Source organism: Rousettus aegyptiacus, unplaced genomic scaffold (assembly GCF_014176215.1).
Source record: "Rousettus aegyptiacus isolate mRouAeg1 unplaced genomic scaffold, mRouAeg1.p scaffold_m13_p_2, whole genome shotgun sequence".
In the NCBI taxonomy this organism is placed as follows: domain Eukaryota; kingdom Metazoa; phylum Chordata; class Mammalia; order Chiroptera; family Pteropodidae; genus Rousettus; species Rousettus aegyptiacus.
The window spans coordinates 148,335,670-148,355,095 of NW_023416295.1; the positions used below are offsets into that span (position 1 = coordinate 148,335,670).

A 19,426-nucleotide genomic window follows, 5' to 3' on the forward strand; every position below is an offset into this window, starting at 1 on the left:
ATTAAAAAAAATTTTTTTTTCATTTCAGAAAGTTAGAATTCATTTCAGGTGCATTTATGTAAAATAAATTTTTTAAATGAGGTATGTTTGATATATGCTACACAGAAATTTCAAAAGCCAATCAAAATTTTGGCATAGTTTTCTATGGACTTACATCATATTAAGATATTCCCAAGTACAATGGTCTCCAAAGAGTAATACTATCATGTCAAAGGAATATTGTTGAAGCAATCTGATTTGATTTCATATTAGTAAGTAATGTGAAATTCACTCTTCTAAACAAACATGTATGCTAGCATGAGGATAATATAACCATGAAGCAGTATGTGATTCTGGTAAACCAAATTTAATAAATATGTTAATCTTCAACATGAAGAAAAATATGTGGATTAAAATTATTCCAAAGGTAATGTGATTTTAAATGACTGTGCTAAAGGAAACTTAGCATACAAATACATTCATAAATATTTTTTCTTCTGACATATACAGTCTGGGTTTTGCTCGTCCTGCAGAAAAGAGGGCCTATTTGGCAGCTCTTTCTAAGTAATTTAATTCATAAAAATACCAAGCTCGAACAAAATTACAATTTTAATAAAAACTATCTTTCCACATTTCCCACAGGCAATCAAGCAAAACTGCAAGAGAAAATGAAACATGAATACCAGAAAAAAAAAAAAAAAAAGGCCAGTTTGGATGTTCATTGAGCAATAGTTCTTAATTTTCTTCTAGTTGTGACCATTATCTAATAACCACTTAAAAACCACAAAAAAATACATGGATGAAAATCTCTCAGAGTAAAATACTGTACTTAAAACTGACAGCTATGCCAAGGAAAGGACCAAAACAAAAAATAAACAAAAAATTGGTATATGGTATTTTTAATTTCCTAATTATATTCTTTCCATAGTACAGATAATTTTTAAAAGCTTAGATTTTTAAGCAGCTCTGCAAACAAATATTCTGTTAAGTCACACCTATTAAAAAAATAAGCACTCATGGTAGGGAAATTGGTTGGTAACTTTTGCAGTAATAAATTAACCAAGGGATCAAGAAACAATTAGAATCATTTTAAATAAGGAGTTTCATAAACTCTATTAGGTACAATACTGCACTGAGTTATTTGAACATAATTTTGTCTTACTAGAAAGACTAGTTTAAAAAATCTTTTAGTTTTAATAAGTTTAAATCTCATACAGTTAAAATATAATATCTTTAAATAAAAATGAAAAGTTGGTATACAAGTTACATAACCAATTAACTTAGTGAGAAATTGGCAAAACTAATTTGCCTGAATTCTCTGGATTTTAAGATAGTCCTCTTCCAATACATTAGTTTAGCTGCTACTCAGCTTTCACGTGGAACAATGTTTAATGAATGTTTCAAATCGAATTCATTATGAATTTTAATGCATATAATTATTAGGTCATCCAAAAGCAATCAGTAGTATTTGACAGAAGAAATATGCACTATCATCAAATAACTATTATTTAGCTTGTTCTGCATCATCTGTATACATGTAGAATCGGGGAAACAGAACAAAGATAAAGGTCTTGAATGCCAAATATATCATCTCAGTTATCTGGTGGTTACTTATCTGAAACCTAACCACAAATGAAAAACTAAAAACGAAAGCCTCCAAGCAGTCAAAATAGATGTCATAAAACCCAATGTGCATGCACTCTTACTAATTCCAAAATTAATGACAAAGTTCCAAAAAAGCTCAGTTATCAGGTTTCCTAGACAACAGAACAATATAACTCCCAACTTATAAGCGTGTCTGAAAGTGAATCATGCTTGAGCAAATAAACAAAAGCAAAAGGAATTAAAAAAAAAAAACAGCATACATATTAAAGAAAGTAGTCTTGAGAGCATAAAAACAAAAATCTAAAAAAAATCAGAAAATCTCATATTATGATCAGATTTGTCTATAAATTAAGGCAGAGGAGTATATAATTGTCCATTTCTCTAACAATTTTTAAAAGAATAGAAAAATGAATAATACTTCTGAATGGTTTTTTCCATTTAAAAAATATTTCTGCCTGGATAATTTTAGCATGTTATTCCTACATTTCATACAACATATTTCAAATCTAGAAATAAATATAACACACAGTCTGTTCTAAGTAACACCCATTACCTTTCCTTTCTTCACCGTTCCCCTAATATTCTTTAGTGGTAATAAGAAGTCAAGAACCTGGATGACTACAGTTCCTCCTTTATTTCATATAATATAATAAATCTTAGGTACACTTGGATGAAAAATTCCCTTTGATTCTGTCTTTTTTTCAAACCAAATAGGAAAAAAAAAAATACCTGCTTATAAAGCCAACCTCGTCTAACCACAGGTGCATTAGGATTCCTTTTAATTGAATTTGATCTCTTTCCAAAATTATGAACTTTTTTTGAAGCCCGTGAGGTCTAAATAGAAAAAAGCACAATAGACAATGTGGTATTAATAACTAGATATTTGAGTTTACATTTCATCTTCATAATTTTAATCTCTTTTCAGATTACTCTGAAACTTTCAGGACCTAATCTTTTCAGATGAATTATTGTAATTCTGCTTTTGTTGGTTTAGCTCTTTCAAGTTTAAGAACTGTGCGCAAAGACTTCTTCCCCCAGGATATTACAGAAGAATCACACGTTTTGTTTTACAATCTCTCCTTTAAAATCTGAACATACAATTTTTAAAAAGGCACTGGGTGTCTCAGTATTTTGTCCCATGTTATATAAATTGAATGAACCTTGAGTAAAAATTATTAACACAGCTTTAAAAATAAACAAATAACAGAAATTTTCCCTTTATATCTGCGTTTAACAGTGTTGTTTTAAATATGAAAGTTAGCATCAAGTCACAAGAGAAACACTTAGATATAAAATATAAACAAACATATCACATCAAGTCAAAATAAGAGTGGAAGGATCTGCTTAATGTCATGTAGTATTTTCTTTATGGACAACTCTGAACTTGAATGATACCAGACAGATGGTGTTTACTGTATTCTTAAAAGTACACATAAGGATATACGATCTTTTAAGATACTGCTATATTTGGCAGAAATGGTAGTAGAAAACAAGAAAAAAAGAAGCTGAATTTTAATTTCTCTATAAAAGTAAATAGCATCAAGTCATCTTGTTTTTTGACTTACCTAGAATCTTTGGAAATCTAGCATATTTCATTAGAATTTTGTTTTGTGTTTAGTACATAATTAAACGCTAACGCCCGATATCAACCACATTTTTCCTAAAGCATGTTTCTGACAAATTTTAATTTACTTTTGAACAGATAATGCTTAAACACAATACACAACTCAAATGGCACTAAAAACAAACAAACAAACAAACAAACAAACAAACAAACAAACAAACAAACAAACACCCTAAATATAAAACAAGGAACATTCTACTTCTCTCTCATTCCTGGGCACCAGCACCCAAAACAATCCCTGCTCACAACGCAGTGAGGCAACTAGTATCACTGTGTTATCTGTGTGTCCATCCATCTAAAATAACTGTTTTTTGGTTGCAGATTTTTTTTTTTCCTCCTCAAATGACATCATCTACAATATTCGCTCTCTTCAGTTCTACTATTTTTTGGAGCAAACTACATAAAAAGAATGCTTACTTACTCACACTTTCGCCTATGTTATAAAGCTTTTCAGTCTTTGTAAATCAGAGAAGTGAAAAATGATGTCCTTTTCTAGTTTTAACTAGCATTTTTCATGTTACAAATGAATTTGAGAATCTTTTTCATATATTTTAAGAGTAAAATTCCACTTTTTTATTCCTGGAAAGTGATTTTCCATATTTGCCCATTTAAAAACTGGGTTATAAGCCTTTTTCTTACTGATGCTCTACACTTATTTAATTACAAAGGAATTATTCTTTAATTGTTACATGAATTGTAGATATTATGCATGCATGATAATTTTCTATGCTTGTATTTCTCAATTTGACTTCTGGGTTTGAGGTCATATTTAGAAAGCCCATCTACATTCTCAGTTTCTCTGTTTCTTTCTTTCTAAATCTTCCATTGTTTTTGTGGTACTTTAGTTTTAACATTTCAGCACCTCATCTATCTGGAAAATTTTTGGTGTCAAGTATGGGGCACAGATCCAATTTTCTTTCCAGACAATGACTTAGTGGACCTTAATCCACCTATCATTTTTCTAGATTTTAATTAAAATACATTAATGAAGCTTATAATATAGTTATCCTACTAGTGTTTTATGTCATATGAGAATTAAAAGTTGTTATTTGAAAATTTATATTCACTTATATTTACAAAATTTCATTTCTAAAACCTTAACAAGCATTTAAAGTAGATAACTGTCTAGTGACCATTTCTTTACAATAACCATAATTTACTATTACAATTGTTTTACTATCATAAAATACTGGTTTTTTAAATATGTTGTTTTTTAAGTAAATAAAAGATTATTCTTTATTATCCTTTGATTCTCTTAATATTCATTAATTTAGGAAATTAGCATTACCTTTAAGGCAATTATTTATTTATTCAGATTTAGAAGCAAATTTTCCAAGAGTTTGAAGAAATTTTTATATTAAAATTCTAAATTTAAAATAACATGTTTTAAAGTACAAGAAGCAATAACAACAAGTTTTAAAGTAAACATACAACTCTAGGATCACAGATTAAATAATTAACATTGTCATTGCTAAAGAAAATCACCCACTTCTATTTCCATACATATGGTTATGGCACTTTTTATATAGTGGATTTGAAATACTTCATAGTCATCAAGCATACTGGTATAGAGTTTCCCTTTCATAGTAAGGGATTTTACATTTATTTTTAAATAGCATAAATCGAATCAATCTAGGCATACTTAGTAGTTGGAAAATAGAATTTCTAGGCCATTATTTTATTATATTTGTGAAATTATTCAAAATCTGAACTCTATATTTTTAAAAATGTAAGTTGTTATTAAAATATAATCTTATTACTTTATATTCCAAGCCATTGCTTCTTACGTCAATTACCCTGAACGTAATTAGGATCATGTAATAAAAAAATGGAATGATTATTCTATAATTCTAAAGGCTATTCAGAGTAATAGCAAGATAGTGACTACCAATTATATCAGCTATCAGTAACAGTGAGCAAAATAACTTACTCTTCCTACAGGGCTCATTGGATGTACTGCATAATCTGAAGTCATGTTATAGTTAGAAGCTTCGTTTATCATACTTATAGGTCGTTCCTTCTTTTCTTCAGATGTCATAGTTGGAACAGTCCTGAAAATATAATATGTTAGAATGCTAGAACTTGCTGTTTATGTAAACTGCTTTAAAATAAAGCTTCTCTAAGGTTCACAATGCTGGTGGCCTACTTTTTCAAAATAGTCTGATACTAGTTAGAGCTTAATAAGTTCTATAGTTAAAGCTTAATATCTACAGCTACTTTAAACATAACTAACACCTTTCCTAATCATAACGTACGTTATTAGCATGTTCATTTTAATAATTGTTATTACAAATATTCTACTTGGTCATCTAATTGGGAACTTTAAAAATGTAGTGACAAAATTAGCTATTACAATATTGAAAATAATAATGATATCAAAAACTATTTGTGAACAAATTTATAACATATAAAATATTTTCACACATATTTCATTTGATGCTTATAAAAATCTTGAGAAATGGTAATTACCACTATCTTTGATTTAAGGATAAGAAACTGGGCTCAAATTAGTTTAACAATCTGACCAAATATACAGTTTCTGACCTTTAAACCTGAGGCTCTTGAGCTTCCTATCTCTGTTGGAACTACTGTAAAAATAGCCTTTGAAATTACATTCCTCATTAAAAAAATTTTTTAAATCATTTCTCTATACTACACATAGTAAATAGACATCATTCTGTTATCATGCTTGACTGTAAATGTCCATATAAGAAAGCCATTAATTTTTTGTCTTAAATATGGATAAAAGCAATCTCAATGCTAAGTCTATTTTGAACAGAGGGATTCCATGAAACTCTTTACTTACTGTTCATTCACTACAAAAATACAATTGTCCTGTGATGGCTGTCCTGTGACTGGATGTTTACAGGTCACTTTCCTTTCATTATGGCTGAGAAAGAGAAAAAGAGAAAACGTATATACTCCCATCACAAACATTTTTCTAAGAGTCTAGTAGCCAATAGCCATTTCTTTATTATAACATTAAAATTAGTGAATAAAGAAGATGAAATTCAAATCTCCAAGTGTTGAAACTTCTAAATTTCAACTGTGTATACATGTGTGTAAATGCTACTTACAGTTTTATAATACAGATAAACTCACTCCTCCGGTCTCACCTCAATTATTTTTTGTTTCAGAAGTAGAGGTAAGTTGATTTGGCTCCCTGATCATTGTATTTTACATCTGATAGGTGGGCTGCAAAAATAAGTATGAGTACCTACCCACCTAACATTATTTTGTATCTCAATTTAGGCACCCAATACTAAATTCACATATAAAAAAACTCCATACCCTAACAGTACTCTATATGGGCACCAGTACGTTAAAAAAATAGACAGTACTACTGGAAAAGCAATAATTTATGTTTTTGTTTTATAAAAGAATCTTTATATAAATAATGTAATGAGATTGATCCATGATACTTGAGGAAAATATGCTACAGAAAAATGGAATGGGGAGAAAACAAAATCTTTAAAGGAAATGTACAAATGACAACCGAAACAAAGAAAAATCTACTTGTTTTACTAAAAAAAAAATTGGCTTGGAATTAAAGGATGACTATTTTTTTGGAGAATAAGATTTTTGCATAAGAAATACCATTTTTTCAAGGCTGAGTATTAAGACTATTAGGTTTCCTATGATCTTCTTTAAATGAGTAGGAAAAAATCTGAAACTATTTATCTTGCTAAGCCAAACACACTAGATGCCCAAACTAATATGCAATATACACTGATATGTTAAATAACACATTATTATTTGAAAATTAATACTTTCCCATTGGGTTTTATACCATAAAACAACCTATTATTGGTGTGCCTGACCTAAGAAAATTTATTTTCATTAAAGAGAAAATTTAAGATGTCCTGACTATTGCTTTGTTAATCTTAAAAGATTATTAGAAGTGCTCTGGATTGTGGGAAGCCTATAACCACCAGCCACAAACTTTCTGGCAAACTTTACTTAGGTTCTTTTTCCAAATCCTAACTTATATTAATATTATTTTTATTGGTAACTCAGTACTTGAAATTCTAGCCATTAAATAAAACTAAAACCATATAAAAGGTTCGGGTACAGTTTTTTAAAAATTACATACTGACAACTGTGATAGTAAAATGATTGATGAAATATAATGTTTTTGTATTATTCCTTTAATATTGTTTCTTCAGTCTAAACCCACAGGACTACTAAGTTATCAGCTTTTTGTGGTAGTTTGTCTTTATACATACACATTCTACAGGTGTTAAGATTTGGTGGGTTTTAAATATTTATTTGGGGTGGTATTTTCACTATGTAAAAAGTATGCAGGCGACATTCTTACCTGCTAATTTAAAAAAGTACAATAGTGGAAACTAAGGTCTCATGTAGGATATGAGCTTACATAATAAGCAATAAACTGATAACAGAATATCTAAGAAAGTATAGCCTCTGGAGATAAGTGGAAAATACTGAAGTACCCCAATGTGATGAATAATATGAATGTGTCAAGACATGTAAATTCTGACACATTCTGGTGTTTGAAAGGAATAAAACACTGTAAGAAGAAGGAACCTGTGATGGGGACTAGATATCTTAATAAAAAAAAAAAAATGGAGGATAGCTTTACTTTATTTTTGGTAAGTCTTTCTTTGAGAAGCAGCATTAAAAAGCTAGAGTTGGTTGAGTAGTAGATAGAACAGAAATATATGAAATCCTTTTTATAAAAAAACAGTATTGCAAAAAGAAAACCAACCTCCTAGATACTGCATTATTTTCCTCTGCTATATCATTGTACCTGGGAGAACTACAGTAGAATGTGATCTTAATATTTCAAGAGCTCTAAAATATAACGACATGGCTCGGTGATGGTTAGTGAGCTAAGAGACTACACTGACTTCCTGAACACTAGTTAGACTTGAGTACCCACATTAGACAAGGATGCATAATGTCTTAAAGTAAAACTAACTAGATTAAAGTCTTAGCATTTCATCTTAGTTAAAAGATTGGTGGGTAAAACCAATGTGAAATATGAATATATTTATATTCTTCTTTTACTTCTTCAAAGTATTTTATTTCATGTTATGATATTAAACTGCCATAAAAATTCATATAAAATCTACAAGGACATTCTAACGCGAAAGATTTTTTTACTATTTTTAAAGGGGAAAAAAACCCTTTCCTACTACATTTACCTAATTGTTAATATAAAGTAAACAAAGAAGTTCTCTAAAATGTTTATCCATTCGTTCTGACTTATATAATACTAAAATCTGGCTCTTGGTCACTAGTTTTAAAAAACACACATAGTACAATGCTAAAATGTGAAATCCCAAAATCTGTACAGTGATGTATTTTAAGTGATAATCACTCACGATTACTAGGTTTCTATAAAAATCAAATTCAGAAAAATAAGATTTTTTTCCAGGCAAATAGAATAAAAACATTGTCATCTCCTATAAAACATACTCATCAAACAGAAAAATTCAAGTGATGTTGTCTAATCATTTTGTCAAAAATGTATTAAAATAAATTAAAAAGTATGACATACCAAAATATCAATTCCAGTCTCGGAACTACTGAAATGTGGTAATTTTCCACTATCTGAAAAGACTGTCCATCCTCACTGCTCTTATAAAAATTTTTATGTTCGTCTTTACATACCTAAAAATTTATTTTAAATATATTTTTTAATTTCCACATCATTTCTTTTTATTATGTTGGTATTTATACTTCGTTTTTATAGTCTGTTGCATTTTAAGTACTGTACTGGTAAAAGAGAAACATAATTTCTACATCGTTCACAGAAATTAAAAATATGAGTTAAATACTGAGAGCCAATACATGATAATAAATGTAAATGAAATCCAAATGAATCTTTAGGAAAAAAAATCCACAAAGGCATCTGTTAATGTATAGAATTCTTTTACTATATAATACATTAATTCTTTAATACATATAGCAACTGGGTACTATGGGAGGTGGCTGACCCACTATTAAGTATCAAGTCATGGTCACTGTCCTTAGCTCCAAAGAGTGACTGCTCAGGACCCATGCGGAGGGGCGGGGAAGACAGTGATTCCCAGCCTTTCCTCAAGTCTTCCAAAGTTTGTCCCCGGCATTATTTACAAAGCATATGTTTTCATCCTACACTTGCCATCCTTTTAGTAGTTCACAATTTTTTTTTTTGAAGGGTCTCAAAATATAGATCAAGAGTATCATTAGTTTTGTTATAACCCTTGTGTAGTAGTGGTCCAATGTGATTCATATATTAGAGATCAATTTGAGCATCACATAAATTACACACGTTTATGCTTGATCTTGTCTGTGAGAAACTCTCGGAGAATGCACAAAACTGTACCCAATAGAATTCCAGCCACACAAGAATACACAAATTGCACATGTACACACCTGCAAACATCTACCAGCTACTTGAGTTAATTGCCTGTTTTATGAAACACACTCACCCACCCACATGTAATGATACAACTTTCTAATTTCAGATATCCCTACTTCCAACACTTGCCAATAACTCACAAGCTGAAACCATTCCAATATCCATTTCCACAAGCAAACTGCAGGCCTTTTTCAAGACAAAGTGTATTTGAAGTATTTTTGTATATCCTAAACTGACCATTTCACATGTGTGAAACTGTGTAACCACTTACTATTTTACTGGTGTCTGTGTCACCAGTAAAATTTTTTAGTGGTATGTTCCTAAATCCATTTTTTTTTTCACAGAAGCCCCAAGTTTCACTGCCCCATTTTGCAGAGTGAGGTGATTTTTAGGAACATATGTATTGTGTTAGAGCAAAACCGACTATGCTACTAAATTAGGAACTAACATCTCTCTCCTCTACTAGAAATGCATTTGAAGCTTTGAAAGAAAAGGTATCACTTTTAAAATCCTTGCCAGGGATTTTATGCTATTCATAAATGAAAAGGGAAAACTAGAAAGATATGATGTTATATAAGTTTGTGTTTTTAGAGGAATACTTATAAAGGAGGGACAAAATTCAGGTTCTGATACAACCATACTTATGGTCACAGAACAAATTACTTCCCACCTTGTCTCTGAACTCACTGTGGCACAGCAAGAAGCCCAAACATTTCTGAAGGTGATGCTAGGTGTTTACCTACTCGTACTTCCAGGCTTCTCTGATATTTTATTGTATAAGTTTAGATAAGTGGTTTTCAAAATCAGAGGAGTGATTTTTATCTCCCAGGGGATATGTGGAAATGTCTGGCAACATGTTTGAGTGTTGTTCACAACTGGGAAGTTGTTACTGGTATGTAGTAGGCACAGGCCAGGATGCTGCTGAATATTTTACAATAAACGAGAAAGCCTTTGACATAAAAGAAATATCCAGGTCAAAATGTCAATAGTGCTTAAAGAGGGAAACCCTGCACTAGACTATCACAGACCTCTAACAATTAACTCTATGAATAAGTGACAGTTATTCTTTCTCTAGAGACAACAGAGGCTGCAGGATATAATGGAAGTTGAGAGTACAGGTTCTGGAATCAGATTAGCTATGTGATCTTAGGCAAGCTTTATCCCTCTATGCCTCAATTTCCTCAATTTAAAAACAGTAGCTATGTTACAGGTAGTTGTTTAAGTTTTTCAGAACTACTGGGGATAGCAGTGACTAAAACAAAACAAAATAAATCCTTGCCCTCATGGAACTTACTTTCTAGTGGAGATGTTTATGAGGATTAAGAGTGAACAATATAAACATGTCCTGGAACATAGTAAGCCCTCGATAATTATTTATTTTTATTATGAATTAAAGGCTTTCATCATATGTTATCATTATGTTACCGTTCGGTCAAGTGTTTAAATTAAAAGTTTAAATTAGCACCTACCCAAGAAATTGTTTAAAACTCAAGTTATTCCACTATTCATTACAGACTGTAAAAAAATAAAGCTGTGCTCTCTCTTGCTTTTCATGTTTCTGGTAAAAATACCCGTTCCTAATACGTCACAAAGATAGAGAAGAGAAGCAACTGTGATATAAAAGCTCCAAAGAAGATTAGCTGTGTTTTTACACTAGCAAAGACAGAATGCGAGAAGGTTTCTTAAATAGTGACAAAAAAAAATGAACTCAGTTATTCCTGAAATCGGGATTAAACGATAGGTCATATATATGCACTAGCTCAATTTGAGGATTATAATGTATCAAAGGCCCAGATAAAAGGATTGACTCAATGCCATTTTTAGAAAAGATATCAAAAAATTGACAAATAGCTGCTTATTCGTTGGCATAATGCCCTCTTTACTACTTATCACCATTTATGATAACTAGAAAATCAAATAAAAGACCTGCTTATTTAAAGCCTCCATGGAATTATTTCATTCAATATTAATCTGGTTTTAAAAGCCCTTAAGATGAATAAATCAGTGTATAAAATGGCATATTCTTATCAAATTACATAATCAACAAATTAAAAATGACATGTCTATTGGAGCTAGAATAGAAATTCATTAGTCTTCCCAACTCCTTTTCAAATCTTACATATTTGTGAACCAATAGTGAATCATGTAGGTAGCTATACCAAAAAGCTAGGCTAAGCTGTGCTACTTTTAAGCAGTTCTGAGCTTTCTGGGAGGATACATAAAAAGGGAAAGGTGATAAACTACACAGCTCCTATAAGCTATTTATGGAAACAGAGCAACTTCCCAGGTTTGAATCAAGTCTAGTAGCAGGTGCTTTTATATAACAAATAAATCCTATGGCAGCATTCTGAAGACGGGAAGTTGTATTTCCGTCCTCTTCCAGGGTCGCTGGAACAAGACATTTTTTTGTTCGGTCCACATTGCTTAGCTTTCCCTCAGCTGACTTACAAAGAAGGATATCAATGACATCTCTACAGAAGGAAAGACACCCACCTCCAAAATAGATGCATAAAATGTCCAAAATGCACATTTCAAGTATAAACCCTAATAAGATTATGGGTTTAGAAAGAGGAAAAAAGATGTTTGCTATTATGGTGTTTTAAATTTCTCATAAAATGATAAAAGTCAGTAATACTGAAGCAACTATTTCATTCTTAATGGAGTGTTATTTCAAACTACACAAGGAAAAAAATGAAAGTATTCAATACAACTATGGGCTGACAAATGAAATCTGGTTTTAAAATTCTTGCTGTTTAATAGGCCTCAACCTATGCAACATTTGTTGAGTGCAAAAAACCATATATCTTTATCTGATACTTACATACAGGTAAAATGCCCTCTTAAGTTCTTTAAAACACTGAGATCTGTTTGATTTTCACAAAAAATATAGTACTAAGTACTAAATTTAAAAATTAAAATGAAAAATTAGAGTAATGTTGGCTTTATCAGCAGTACATATTATATGCTTTGAAGCTATGTATAGAAAGAAGCTAGCTATTTCTGATTTAAAGAACATTATGATTTCAAGGAGATACGATTATTCACAATTACATAATATGGCAGCACCAATTAAGCAGCTTGTCCTATTTGGTTAGGCATCCTCACAGTCACAAGCTAGCTGCTGTAAGCTAGAAATATCAGATGCAGACCACAAGGTCTGGAACTGAAAGGAAAGTCTTTCTTTAGATATGTCTTTTCAAGATGTTTCCCAAAAATTTACTGGTTAATGACATTTTTTTCCAAAGATATGAGCGTCTATGTCTAACTCAATCATTAATGAATAAATTTACACCAATCAAGAGTCTCAACGTTGTCGGCAGCCCACCTAGAGGAAAGTGAGGAATAAAGTAAGGTTACATTCTGATGGCAAGGAAGATGAGGAAAGGACAGGCTAATGACTGATAAAACACCTCATTTTTCTTAGAGAAAGAAACTCACATTTCTAGAAAATACTTGCACTAGCATATTCAAAACTAGATTTCTGCATTCTATTTGGTAAAGGAGGTAAATGGTTTTACCAATTTGTGATGGTAAAGAAAGTGATTTGATCTGAATTTAAAGAACTTCTCAGGTTTTATTTCTACTCTCAAACTTTAAAATAATATTTTGGTCAATTAATAACTACGTACTGGCTACTTCTTAGTACTGCCCATTCTCTCCAGTGGGAGTACTTGTTTGTGTGTGTGTGTGTTTTAAAAACACTTTTATTTCATGGGTAACTTCAGTGACTGCTTCAATACAAAATTCATTCTATTTTCTAACTTAAGAAACACATTGAAATTGCTAAATTGTCAATATCAGCCAATATAATTCTTCTGAGTGATGTTATATAAAGTTTTATGACATAATGTTTTATATGTGTAACCATGGCAATGAGGTTGAAAATTTATCCACTATGCATAAAAAATATGTATTTTAGAAAATTCTGTCCCACAGAAGAGATTTTGGTTGCCTCTTATTAAGCTCAGATGCAAACCATTTGTATGATTACTCTGAACCATGTATTTCCTTTGAGACAGAAAGAAGGATTTAATTTTGTAAAGAAAAATAGGGTATCATAGTGGTTTGGCAACTCTTCTGGCAACCCTGGTAACAAAGCCGGCCAATATCACGGGGTGGACTTCTACAAAGACCCAAGCCATAAAACAGCCATGTAACCACAATATTGTCAGACTGCAGTAAGGCAAAAGAGTATGGCAACTATGGAAGCTATTGGATTTCTCAAAGTTAGGTAGAAAACTATACAGCCAACAGCTCAAATGTGTACTTACAACTTTTGTTTTCAGTATCCTTCTACCCGAACTGAAGAGAAGACTATGCATTCTCAATTTGGCCTTGGTTTCATTATCTTAGCAGACAATTACACTCCGGCTTGTTTTTAAAGTTGAAGAGCTTTTATCAATAGAAATCATAAAGTCTTATCACTTTAAGACTTAAAAGTCTCAAATTACGTTAAAAAAAAACCCATATTTGTAGCAATGACCTAATTATTATTTATTAAATCAATTGGTTCTGTGGAGGTCAAGTAATATTTAATACTGTTAAATGTAAAGTTCATTGAAGTTTTATACAGATAAAGGAGAAGACTGTATGTTGAAATCTGACTACCACAATGACTGTTTCTGCAATTTATTTTTAAACTGAAAATATGTTGGCATGGAAAATTGTGCCTACAATTAAAGGCAATGTCTTGAGAACAAAAGAAAAACACTAAAAGTACTCTGCCTTTTTTTTGAGAGAGATGGAATTCTTGAGCCTTAAGTTATATGAAGAAATAACCACTTAGTTAGAAACCTAAAAGATTGTAATTTTTTTGTAAAACATGAAAAGTATATATTTCCTTTCCCCACAGTTAGTTCTAAATGCCATTTGCCTTTAACTTAGAACTAAATGCTTCCAGACATCCTGCCCAAACCTCAGTGATTCATTTACCCACCATTTACAAATTCTCTTAACCCCTTAACTTCTACCCTTTCTCTTCTCGTCATTTGGAGAATGAATAATCTCAGGTTTTCTGTGGGAAAAGAAAATTCATCAGGTGTGAGCACCTAACTGATCCTCACTCCCAGTAATAAATTTTAAAATCATCGCTTTAGTAACTACCACTTGAGTGTCATACTCAGTGCTGCTTACATACTCAGTTGTCACATACTGTACTTGAAACTTGACAATCAATTCTCATACAGACCCTTTGAGGTACTATTATTTTCACTTTACGAATGGGTAAACTGAGGCTCGCAGCGTTTACAAAGTTGTCAGAGGGCACCAGGGGACACAGTGAGGAAGAGGTGACTCCAAGGCCCAAGGTGTATCCTTTTCAGAACCCCACCTTTCACCGGCCTATACCTTCTTGGCTCTTATCACAGCTAACAAGACATTTCAATACCAGTTCTCCCCTGTATCTTGTCCTATGTTTCTGTTCAATTGTACAAAATCAAAACTAGAACAAAACAAAACAAAACAAACCACTATACTTTCCTTAGAGGTCTTTTCCCTTCTCCCACCAGCCACGAACATGCAGCCTCCCTCAATGCTCCTCTCTTCTCTCCTTCCACTTCACTGGATAGAACACCTCAAGCCTACTTCTATCTGAAGCACAGTAATGAAACCTTTCTAGATTCTGATTTAATTTTAAACTCAATATCACTTCTCAATCTTCCCATCCTCTAAGGCTTTGCCATCATTTTCTACTCTTAATCAGTTGCTCAGACAAAATTACCACAACATATTTATAAATGTTATTTCACATTTCCCTTATTATGGGTACCAAAGAATTTTAAGTACATATAATGACATTGTAAAGCATGGGTTTTATAAAAGCACCCATGAGGAACTGAAAATCTTGCTTTTCCCAGGAGGAAAATATGAGTATGATATAATACTACAAGTACAAAGCTAAAAGCATTATTATAAATTAGGAAGAATAAAGAAAAAAATAAAAAATTCAAACTATGGAGCTCACATACAAATTCATCTGTTTTAGTTTTTGGTTATTTATAATTTCCCAATCATCTTATGAAAAAAACCTTCTTAAATAAAACCAACATACACATTTAGAATCTACAAATAAACACCTTTTAATAGATTCTAAGTAATTTTGGAAGTAACAGGAAAATTCAATTAACATCATGCTAGCACAAACAAAATGTACCTATCACATTCATAACTGTTATCCACCCTAAGTGTTATAGCAGTTACATTTTAGATTACTTGATAAAATACATTATAAGCAAAAATGCCTAAAATAATTTAGATAAATCTTTCACTTATTGTCACCTGAGTGATTTTGAACTTTTAAATGGGCAGTTTAACTGGGCACCTTATGATTAAAACCTTATGATTATTAGAATACACACAACCACCAAAGTAATTTGTAATCCACCAATGTAATTTTCTGCAAGAATTCAAGAATCGGATGACATTTCTGCTTGCAACTCAGAAATCAGCCTGTGAGAGTAGACAGCTAAAATCTCTATCACTGCTTTTGTTCAGACTCCTATGTTCTAAAAGCATCCTAGCTCATCTCATTGTAACCAAGCTCATTACCATTTAGACCATACTGCTCATTTGAGACTCAACTCCTTCTGTAAAATAGGAACCGAAACAATATTAACAAAAAATCCTACTCCATAGGGTTTTCGTAAAGGATAAAATACCTAGTTGCACCAAGGTGCATTACTTGTACGTAATAAAAACCTCACCAAATATTAGCTAAACCTGAATGTTGTAGCAGAGTGAGATTTCTTGAAAAGTAAAATTGTCACTTCTTTGCTTTAAACGTTTGCTCTTTGCCCTATCTATAGTGTGAAATACAATGGTTTGCAAAGATAATTTAATAAGAGACCTGATAATGTTTATAGTTTCTGTTGAATGATCTATGCAAAAAGCACTTGTAAAACCACATAACAGAATGAAAATAATCACAGGATATGATTTATCTGAAAAATTAGTCATCTGTATAAAAATTATTAATAACAAAAGCCTATTGGGGTTTTTAAATAAAACTAAGCAGAATCCCAACTAGGAAACATGTCAGCAATTAGAAACAATCTTGGAATAAAAGCAATAATGTGACACTTAAAAAAAAAATATATATATATATAAAACTTAGAATTTCATTAGTTCAGATAACTCTAACACTCCCTAATGAATGCTCATTATTAATGTTTTATTGTAACGTATTAAATGGAAGTTCACTTTACCACTGGGAAAGAAGCAAACAAATTAGAAAAGGTAAAATTTAAGCATCTTCTCTTTTATGTATGGTTATATATTACTTGAAAAAAGTTAACCTAATTCTAACCTACACATAAATGACCACACAATTTCAAAAAGATCCAATCATTTTTAAAGTAGAGGAAACATTCTTTCTGATGATCAAATTGATAGGAGAGATTGGACTAGGGACTGATCTTGCTTAGAGAGGGGAGGAGCAACTTAGAAGTGGCTGCCATCTGAACTGAGCTTCAGGATCAGTAGTAGTCAGATGTGACTATAGTTCACCATAGACTGAAGGGCAGGGACACAGAAACAGGACTTAAATCTAGGCTTTGACTAACAGTATATTTATGTGTTTAAAATTTGTTAGATACGTTTTGAAATAATGTATTTGCTCCATTCCGGTCACATCAAAATAATGTAATTTTTATAACTCTGAAAAGATCCACATAGTAATGTACTTATGTGATGCAAACAGCACTTAATTAAGGCTCAGTTTAGTCAGCAAATCATTATCCCCATGCACTGAGAAATTTCTCACTTACAGAAGAGATAGGAGATAGAAATCTGACCCAGAATAGCAGAATAAGGCCCACTTTCTATAGCAGAACACAGATACAGTGAGTAAAGCCAGCAGTGAAATCCAATGGCCACTGCAGTATTATATTTCAGAGACACATTTCTTCTAATGTAGTTCAAGGCTACGGCATGCTATTAGTTGGTTAGATAGCTAGCAGGTTTTCATCATTAAGAGTGAAGACAAAATCTCTCTAGTACAAAGATCAAGATAAATGACATTCATTTAACTTGCTTAATCAATTCATTTATTTATGCTCAAATACTTATTAAGCATTTAATATGTACAAGGTTTTGTACTATCTACCACTAGGAAACAAAAATATAGTTTGAATTAAAAATGGCTCAAAGAATGGTATGCCATCTGAGTTTACTAAATTCCAAACTTGAAGAATAAACAGCGCAATTTTACTTTTCCCTCAAGTTTTACTGGGGAAAATAGTTCCTCAAAGTCTTAGAAAACAGACAAGTACTTTATCATCTAATGCTTTAGACTTCAGTAAAACCTTTATGTCAATTTCAGGTTATCCTCATGAAGCTCTGCTCATCCCCTCCTCTTTTTTTTTTTTTTTTTTTGCCAGATTTAATTTCCTGCTGCACAAAAACGTTTAAGTAGCTTCTTCTCCTCACTTGAACTTTAGTGGTATTTAGGCCAGTGACCTCTGATGTCATAATGCCTCAAAAACACCCTTGTTTAAAATGTATAGTGAATATATTCCAATTCATCATTATTACAGTGATTTACTGATTGTTTAAAACATGGGCTAATAAAACCATGATAAAATATTTTAAGTGGTTTCAAGGTAAATTTTTAAAGGGAATAAAAATAGCCTCGAGTTCACCATATTCTTAAATTTTCTAGCTTTGGGCATAATTTTCATCCGGAAGCTGAAAATTCTGCAACCTAAGAAAAAAACTGGATCTCGAATTAAGGCCGCCAAGTTAAATAAAATGAACTTGAAACCCTACTTCTCTATTTCTATGCTTCTAAATACAGAAGTATAATGTACAAGGAATCATAATATGAGGCAGTTATTGTTAATTCCTCAAATGTGTTTTCTTTGCACATTTTCATATAAAATGCCGATTTAGATCACCTTTTTCAATACATAACCATCTTATTCATGTACAAAATATATATAACAAGCCTTATTCCTTAACTGCTTCAAAAAAACTGATGTGGTTACCAGAGGGGAGGGAGGAGGAGGGGAAGAAATAAAATGCTTAAAAAATAAATAAAATGTTTTTTAAAAACTGATGTGAAAATATTTAACATATTTATTAAGTATTTCCATATTGCTTTTTCCTCAACTAGACTTAAAAAGCAGAAAATACCTGTTCTTTAAGAGAAAACTTTGAAAATTCCTTTAAAAGACCTTGAAATCACAAGGTTGCTACTGAACCTGCAAGAAAAGAATTATGCCCCAAATGGGAAGATGTAAAAGACTTTAAAGGCCACAGTTTGTACCATATACACAGTATAAAATTAAATAGCATTTATCCACTCAAAATGGAGGCAAAAGTTATAAATAGCTACATAAAAAAAATCTTATTTAATATAACCTGCTTCTTAAATTAATGCTTTAAAAACAACTAAATAAATTTACGATAGTGCAATTCAAAGAGACATAAATATTGTTAATATGTAAATTTTTTAAAGGCGTGTTGACCAACCTTAACAATCAATAGCAGTAGTAACTTTCTTATTTCTTTAAATGCCAAAATACTGTCTACAATAATCTATCATTATACTGTTCTTTAAATTTTAATGAGAATTCCTATTTTGATTCACATTACTGAAACAGCCTAAATAATTAAAGAATTAAATAAGTGTCAGCAGCTTCAACAAACTGTTAAACTAGTATTAATATACTTTTTAATAAAAGCATGATGTAATGATATTGTATAGCATCTCCATAGGCACTTGAGAATTATTCATTTAGTTCTCTTTCCGAAGATCAAGTTTCTCCTCTGAATAAGTTAAAAAATAATCAAGACAAATCAAATACTTGTAATGAAAATCTTCAGGCAATTTGCAACTACTATGCATTTAT

At 31.3% G+C, this 19,426-nt stretch overlaps 1 protein-coding gene across 11 annotated transcripts in view; it reads right to left on the reverse strand.

The window, feature by feature from the left end:
• Positions 1-19,426, reverse strand: part of PLEKHA5 (pleckstrin homology domain containing A5) — a 191,124-nt gene that overhangs the window by 71,297 nt on the left and 100,401 nt on the right. For all 11 annotated transcript variants that reach the window (XM_016140437.2, XM_036236917.1, XM_016140438.2 and 8 more), the window contains 3 exons: positions 6,015-6,098; positions 5,139-5,259; positions 2,314-2,418 (listed from right to left, as the gene is read on the reverse strand). In XM_016140437.2, coding sequence (XP_015995923.2) covers positions 2,314-2,418; positions 5,139-5,259; positions 6,015-6,098 — 310 coding nt within the window. The remainder of the gene's footprint in view (positions 1-2,313; positions 2,419-5,138; positions 5,260-6,014; positions 6,099-19,426) is intronic.